General features: G+C 26.9%; 1 protein-coding gene across 1 annotated transcript; it reads left to right on the top strand.

The window, feature by feature from the left end:
- The first annotated feature begins 59 nt into the window (after positions 1–59).
- Positions 60–4,291, top strand: LOC113855765 (beta-amyrin 28-monooxygenase-like). Its single transcript, XM_027487398.1, has 4 exons — positions 60–595; positions 1,194–1,612; positions 3,237–3,424; positions 3,992–4,291. The coding sequence occupies exons 1-4, from the start codon at positions 60–62 to the stop codon at positions 4,289–4,291; spliced, it is 1,443 nt and encodes a 480-aa protein (XP_027343199.1).
- The last annotated feature ends 4,900 nt before the right edge of the window (positions 4,292–9,191 follow it).

Raw genomic sequence — 9,191 nt, 5'->3', positions numbered from 1 at the left:
AAGAAGCTCGTATCTCTTGAAACATTGAAAAAAAACAAACTGAAAATCACACGAAAAGCATGGAGCACTTGTACCTCTCCCTCTTGCTCCTCTTCGTTGCTTTCGTGTCTCTCTCCCTTTTCTTCCTTTTCTACAAGCATAGGTCACCATTCACTGCCCCGAACCTGCCGCCGGGAAGAATAGGTTACCCGGTAATCGGTGAGAGCCTAGAGTTCTTATCGACGGGATGGAAGGGTCATCCAGAGAAGTTCATTTTCGACCGCATGATGAAGTACTCTTCGGAACTGTTCAAAACATCAATACTTGGGGAACCAGCTGTGATATTCTGCGGAGCTGTGTGCAATAAGTTTTTGTTCTCAAACGAGAACAAGCTTGTGACAGCGTGGTGGCCAGATAGTGTGAACAAGGTGTTTCCCACTTCACTTCAGAGTAGCTCTAAGGAAGAGTCAAAAAAGATGAGAAAGTTGCTCCCTCAGTTCCTTAAACCCGAAGCTCTTCAACGCTACGTTGCTATCATGGACACCATAGCTCAGAGGCACTTTGCCTGCCTTTGGCACAACACCACCCACGTCACCGTCTATCCTTTGGCCAAAAGGTCGTCAAATTCAATCCCTTAATTTCTTCACTGATACTCCTATATATCATTATTAATCATGCTTTAACTACGTTCCATCACGTTACGAATTATACAATAATTTTTTATATAATACTGTTTTTGTATACATGTCTTTTACAAAAAAGTGTATCCCTATGTGTTTGTATCTTTAATTATTGATAAAACCTAGATGTAATCTTTTTATATATAATTTTCAATTTTTTTTATCAAAATTATCTCCATTAAAGATCTAATACAATATTATCATGAGATATTAAAGTTGAAATCTAATTTTACTTTAAAAATAACAAAAATCTACACCTAAATTTTGTTTCTTTAACTAAGTTACATATATGGTTTTGCCTTGGGATTCATCAGATATAACTAACTTATAATCGTTCATTTCACATTTTATGTACTACATTTGTGTTAATTTTATAAACAATTTCATATTAGTCCTTAAGATTTTTTTAAATATTTAAAATAATTAGAATTTATTTTAAAGATTAACGTTAATAAAATTATAATTTTATTCTTTGTTATTACATGAGAGGTCCAAGTATCTTGTAAGTAAGGTGCATGAGTTAATTCTCAACAGGTATACTTTCTTGTTGGCTTGTCGTTTGTTCATGAGCGTTGAGGATGTGGATCACGTAGCAAAATTCGCAGACCCTTTTCATTTGTTGGCATCTGGGATCATATCAATGCCTATTGATCTTCCCGGAACACCTTTCAGCAAAGCAATCAAAGCAGCCAACACCATCAGAAAGGAGTTGTTAGTGATCATTAGACAGAGGAAGATTGATTTGGCTCAAGGGAAGGCGTCACCAACACAAGACATATTATCTCATATGTTGTTGACATGCAATGAGAATGGACAGTTTATGAATGAGCTTGATATTGCTGATAAGATTCTTGGCCTTTTGATTGGAGGCCATGACACTGCTAGTGCCGCATGCACTTTTATTGTCAAGTACCTTGCTGAGCTTCCTCACATTTATGATAGAGTCTATGAGGGTGAGTCTATAATTAATTTTTCTATTTTTTTTAACTTCAATTTTTATAAATTACTATTAATTGCTTTAACTTACTTTAAAGTCTGAAATTAACATTTTTTTTTTTTCTAATTTAGTTTGTTAAAAGTTAATATCAATATTTTGTTCATCGACCTCTAATAATAGCTGGTGCTTCTTATATATCATATGTTCTAATTTGGCGTAAAGTATATTTGATAGTTAAATAAAATTTATAATTGATAATAATTTTTCAAAAAATTTGTAAATTCCTTAATTGGTTTTGAAATTTTAACTAATGAGATTTTTACTAATATAGTTATTGGTGTTTTTCTTAAAAAATTTATGTCTCAGAACAACTTTAAAATTTGATGCTTGTTTCTTTAGTGTTTGATACGCAAGTCTTTGGAAAGAAAAACGAAATACAGAGAATTAAAACTGTGTTGGTAGAAAAGTTAAAAAAGATAACAAAACCAAATTATTAAATGAAAATTAATGAAATTGTTCTTATTCTTTTCCTCTCGGTGAGGGTGCATTTATTTTAAAGATTATGGTGTCCTTGTATGATTATGAAATTGGACTTGAGAATATGATATTAATGTCTATATTTGGCTGAAGCCTTTTAAAAATAACATTTTTATATTTTACTCAATTTTTATTTCTATTTTCATGACATGAGAGTGGAATTTATCTTATAATTTAACTACTAATATTTTACTCTCATTTCCCCCTTCATTACTTAAATTTTACAAAATATTTTTAAAAGGTTAAGATTAATTAACTATGATTTGTATTTACAGATTGAAAAAATCTAGTAATATTTTAGAAAGTGATTCATAAGATTATTATAGTATGCAAACAAATATCTCATTAGTGCTAAAGTCAACTATAAAGTCTCCAAGTCAAAATGTTCATGATTTCATTACCCTCAACGTACGTCAAACTCTCACCGAATTCATATGATTCGGTTTACATTGGAAATACAAACTACCTTTCCATAATAAACTATCAAGGCTGATTTCATCATTATGCGGCTGTTTGTTGCTCTATTAATTTCTTTCTATTTTTGTTAAAATTTGGAAGAATCCCACTTTAGGCACTTCAAGCGTATAAGCAAGCACTATTATTTTCTTACTACAAATATTTTTTTTTGTTAAATATATAGTAAAACTATTTTATGTAATTCGACAATAAACCTTTCTTTTACGACACTTCATCCTGAAAAGAACATTTCATTAATGTCTTTTGCAATATTATGTTTTGTTTTATATTATGCATACTTTATCCTCAATTACAGAATACTTGGGATTCACAATTTCCTCCACAGATCAAAACACTTGATCGAGGGCTTGAATAAATCTTAATAACTAAGTCAAGCCCAAAACTAGAATTGAAAATTTTTATTTTTAATTTTTAATTAAAACAAAATTTAAGAATGTTTTATTTAAAAACTCAGTTTTAAACACTAATGCATTAAAAGAGGAGCTCGAATTAATTTGTTTACCAAGACCGAGCCTGACAAACTCATATATTTGTATAATATATATAATATTATGCACATAGATGAGTACATGCCGTGATTGTTTATGATATATACTTATATATGTTCTTTTGTGCAACTTTTTTAGAGCAAATGGAGATTGCAAAATCAAAATCCCCAGGAGAGTTGTTAAATTGGGATGACATCAACAAGATGAAATATTCTTGGAATGTGGCTTGTGAAGTAATGAGAGTTGCTCCTCCTCTTCAAGGAGGTTTCAGGGAAGCCATTGATGACTTCATTTTTAATGGCTTCTCAATTCCAAAGGGATGGAAGGTAATAGAAACGTAGAATTTTCTTAAAACGCACGTATATTTATGCCCTTTCCTTTTTCTTTTGGCGGTAGTTACGGTTTGAAGCTCATGTCATTTGTTTTGCTTCTATCAGTTTTTTCTTTTATTTAAAGAGAAATTACAAAATAAAAATATATTATTTATTAACCAAAAAATCTTAGACAATAGGATTATCTTATAGTTGATTTTTTTATTTAATAATAATTAAACTATTGATATAAAATACATTAATAACATAATAGATTAAACTAAATTTGATTTACTATAAGTACCTATTCGGTTTTTACACAAATAAAGTTATGGATTAGTATAACGTATTACATTGTCAGTATAAAGTCATAATGTTATATTATTGAATTGCTTTTTATTCTAATTAATCCAATTATGAATATAAGTACGCGGCATTTCTTTAGTGGCGCAGTATTATAGAGTTAGCTTTGTAAATGCTATGCGATTACATGGGTTTGTTCATTGTTATATAGTTGTATAGGACATGAATATTCATGCTTTTTTGAGGTCAACTAATTTAGTTCTTTTGTTATGTATGTAGTTGTATTGGAGTGCAAATTCAACACATAAAAATCCAAAATATTTTCCAGAGCCAGAGAAATTCGATCCAAGTAGATTCGAGGGGAAAGGGCCAGCTCCTTACACTTTTGTACCATTTGGTGGAGGACCAAGGATGTGCCCTGGAAAAGAGTATGCCCGATTGGAAATACTTGTTTTCATGCACAACATAGTGAAGAGGTTCAAATGGGAAAAGTTGATTCCAGATGAAAAAATTATCGTTGATCCCTTACCCATGCCTGCAAAGGATCTTCCAATTCGTCTTTATCCTCACAAAGACTAATTAAGAAGAGAGTTAACTTCAACCAACATAAACTCTTGTATAAGTTATATATGTGTTTTGTCTTCAATCTAGATCTGTTTTCTCTTGGTTATATTTGTTCTTTTACTCTATAGCCTTTCTTGTATTTGATAAGGGACTTAAAATATATTTGTCAAAAAATTATGATTCTCAAATGTCTTTGTAAACCAAATTTACAAATGTGACTTGAAGAAAGATCTTATGATCATATTTGATGCCTATCTCTCGATTTTGATTGATTACTTTACAATTCAAATTAACAAGTTTTTTGTTACCAAACTGCTAATGTATTCAAGCCATCACAAGTAAACGGGGTTTCTTTTTGTATCAACGTGTTGATGATGATATACATTTTACTTTTCAACTGTATTAACTATCTACTTTCATTTTGTAAAAAAATATTAACACGTTCGTTAAAAATAAGATTTGACTAGGTTAGTAGGTTTGTTTCCAAAACATGTTAACGAATTAAAACAAAATAGATTAGACAAGTTAATGTTTCCAAAACATTTTTTAACAAAATGGTAAATATGCACTCAATGGATAATACTCTCATAAAATGAAAAGGTTAATGACTAAAGGTTTCATAAAACCTTTCGTCGATTATTTGTTTTATATATATATAAACACAATTATATTGTTGAAAAATGATCAAAGCTTGGAAAGATCTCGAGTAAGGATTATCTAACTTCTACAACAGTATAACCGTATCTCTAGATATCCAAGAACACTCTTGTTTTATTAGAGCATTAGTAAAATAGTTCAATTTTCTAAAACTGCATTTTTTCCAAATTCCAATTGATTTAGAAAAAAAAAAAAAAGGAGGAGGATAGTTTTACATAATTTTATAGGAATTTAATGACTGTAATAAATTATCAATTTTTTTTGTAGAAATTAATTCTTGTAGTTATTGAATAAGCCCGAAATATACCTACACAGCTCAAAAATTCAATTGTGAACAGAATTTATCGACTGTTACAAGAGGGTTATAAAATTTGAACTTTACACTTTAATATACCCATATCTCTAAATATGTTTATTACATTCTTATACATGCAATTGTCTTTATTAACTAATATATACAAGAAAAAAAAAATTGTAAACTAACCTGGAAAGCACTATGTTGTGTACTTCTTGCCTAGAGGCGTCAAAGACAGTGATATATTTCGGTGTGGATATCGGCTCTGTGAAAGTTTAGAAGGTTCTGTACAGTAAAAATTGGATAGTTTAACAAAACTTTATTATAATGATAAGTTTAAAAAATCAATAATAATAAAATTTCATTGAAAATTATTTATTGTATTTTTTATTTTAATATAATAAATATACTTTTAAAGATTTTTTTTATTTTTAAATGTTTAAATTTAAATTGATATTAAAAAATTATAATATTATTGATACTTGGCCGATAAATATTAATACTTTTGATTCAGTACATTTGTGGATACGTCAATTATACATCCTAGCTCACTCAATAAATAAATACTAAAAATAGTGAAAATAATAAATTTATAAATTATATAATTTAACAAGTTAGTTTCTTTAATTGAATTATCTTTTAAATATAACATAAGTTGGATAGAGTTTAATTAAGAATATCGGATTTTCACTTTAGCATGTGAGATATTACATTTTTATAGATTTTTTAAAATAAAAAATATTAAAACTAATTTTCACTGATAATTCATTATTACGATTGACTGAAAAAAAATTATATACAATAAAATCTAAATACAATTTTTTTATTAAATAAATCAATTCTAATATATGAGTTTAGTTTTATAAAAATTTATTTATCATTTTAGATTTTTTTTTATGAGTTTAATTCTTTTAAGTTTTGAGGCATATTTTAGAGTATGATGTAAGAAGTAACAAATATTATTTAAATTAATAAACGAGGTCTAAATAATTTTATAATTATTTTACATGTATAAATATTTTGTTACAATAGATTATTTAACTAATGAGTCATTAGTGTATTTTATTTTATTTTAAGTTGAATATACATTTAATAGGTGAGAAAATATTCTAACTGAATCTTCATAAGTTAACGTACGTTAATTTTATTTATTTTATTAAAGGGACTCCTCATTTTTTTTCATTAATATTGTGTTATACGTTTTCATTTTATAAATAATAAAGAAAAATTTTAGATTTATTTTAAATTATTTTATACTTTATTTATATGCAAAATTGATACAATATATATTATTAAATTACATAAAAATAAGAATTTTTTTTATTTGTTTCTTTTCATTATTCAATTTTTACATAAACTATCTAAATAATATATATAAAGATAATTAAATAATTAAATTAATAAAAATAATTGTATATAAAATTATTAATGATAAATACATGTTCTCCAGCCGACCATTTTCAATTATCTGAATTTTGTCTCCTAAACTTCGAAAAGTTTTGGGGAAAATGACAAACGCGAAGCCAAATTTTGCCGACGATGACTCACTTTGAAATTGTGGGGTTGGCCAACGCTGAGCACTGCCATGGAATCTCCAACTATAACTCAACTTTATTCAGTTCTTAGGTCGAACACAGAGAACTTAAAAAACCCTTTCATCGTGCCAACATTTATTCTATAGTTTTTATTATGAAAGTTATTAAAATAAATTTACAAAAGTTGTAATTATTTTTTTTATAAATTTCTGAGAAGCCTTTTCAAATACTTTTCTAAATAATCGAGGCTTCATGGATCAGTGATTTTTTTTTTTATTACAGCGTAAAAATGATTAAATAAAATTTAAATTATCAACAAGATATTTTTTTCTCTTTTTAAAAATAGTTCTCTTTTTAAAATAAAATATAATATAAATCTGTATTATATTTTATTTTTAAAAAAGAAAACAAATATTAGTTTTTTTTAAAAAAAAACTAATTCAGTATTTTTAAAATTATGAAAAAAAAATATTATTTTTATTTTACTTAAATATTTGGAGAATTCGTCATAGAATTAAAATATGAAATAATTTGAAGTTCAAAAACAAAAAAATCAGTAAAAACTTGATAAATTTTGAAAGAATTTATAACATGTGATTTAATCAGTTCATTTTTAAAGATTTTGAATGAAAAAATTGAACATAAAATTTTAATTGATTAAAAAATAAAAGACTAAAATTAAACATAATTTTCATTAAAGAGCTAAATATATAAATAATCCTTTTAGAAAAACTGTCGATATTTTTTAAAAGAGTTCATTCCCTTTGAGCTGGTTTCATTTTATAGTGTGTCAGTGGCTTCTTTTTTGTCTTTTATCAACTAAAAGTTTGCTTATGAGGTTGACCCTGCCCTCAAGATTTCATATTTTGTTTTGGTACATACCAAATTCCAGCTCTTGAAATTATTTTCAAGAGTAAGACACGACCGTGAAAATCGTTCATCCCTTTGAACTGGTCCCATTCTGAATTTTTTTTGAAGTTCTGGTCCCATTCTATAAAGCTAGTTCAATGTCATTCTCTATGTTTATCCAAACCGTTTTAGGAGAGTCGAATCTGCTTTCGGTTCTTTTAAGACAAATGTCATATCGTGCTCTCATTTTTATTTTTTTTACAAGACATGTAACTTTATCATTACAATGTATTTTATTTTTTTTATGTTTTTCTTATAAGTCTCAAAATAATTATCTCCAAAATTTTCTAATATTTTTTTTTCAAAATCCTAACTAATTGTACTATTAAATTAATTAATTTTTATTTGTTAAATATCAAATTGTATTATCTATCTTCCAATGTTAACTGCGTACGTATATGCTTAAATCAATTACTTTTATTTTTACATTACCTCCCCCTTTTTTCTGCACTATAGTTGCACGCACTTTTAAATTAATTATTTTTAAAACTCGTTTTTATAAATTAGAGTGTTCTGTTGAAAAATTTATCTCTTAGCCTATTCTCTCCTGTCTTTTTTTTGTTAAATTCGTTTAAATTAATTACCCAACTCTTTATTTTTATAATCCTAAAACATTTTTATCTAATACATATCTATATTTATATATTTAAAAATTTTACATAAATTGTATAATCTATAATTTTAAATACTGTTACATTGATTTAAGTTTTGTTTAAATTCAAAAGATGCACTAACAACGTAAAAAAAAAATTTGTATTATCATTCACTCATGAATTGTCATATAAAAATGTGTTAAATTTTATAATAATTTCTTTAAAATTCATATCTAAGTTAAGTTCTAATTGATTGATGGGATAAAAAGTTTTACACAAGATATCAAAATTAAACTAATTTAAAAATACCTAGTGCCTTAAGATACTAGTAATTTCAATTCATAAGAATAATATTTCCTTACTGTGCACGTACTCACACAAAACACATTTTTTGCTTAATAATTTGTCAAAGTTCTAATGTAATAAATGTATTATCACTAAATTTGACAAATTCTTTTAACAATAAAACTTCGTAATCCTTTCCTCATTATAATTATAGGCATATTCGTGATAATAAAGAATAATTTAGGGACATTTTAAACTCTATTTTGCCTTATTGTAATTATATTATTACGTTAATTATCGGTAAGCATCTAAAGTGAAATTCCATTTTATGAGAAATTATACGATCATTTATTATTATTTTTGCCATCGCTTTGTTGTGCTTTCTCGTCTCATTCCATATTCTATTATGCCACATAATCCCATATCTCCCCATGTAATGTTTGTAATTAATCTCATTTTGGACCAATAAAAATTAGCATTTAACAAGTGTTCACCGGGGAGGGAGGGGATTGTGAAAGAAGTTCGATGGGATGCTAGCTAGACCAGGACGCCACTGACTAGATCTCAAGCCAAGATGGTCAATGCTGGCTTAAAAAAAAATTAAAACTATCATTTGATATATTGAACTCTGTATAATGTAT

The sequence above is a fragment of the Abrus precatorius genome, unplaced genomic scaffold (assembly GCF_003935025.1).
Source record: "Abrus precatorius isolate BTA unplaced genomic scaffold, Abrus_2018 Scaffold11, whole genome shotgun sequence".
Taxonomy (NCBI): domain Eukaryota; kingdom Viridiplantae; phylum Streptophyta; class Magnoliopsida; order Fabales; family Fabaceae; genus Abrus; species Abrus precatorius.
The sequence above is the reverse complement of the archived record's forward strand: the minus strand, read 5'-3'. Positions and strand labels throughout refer to the sequence as shown.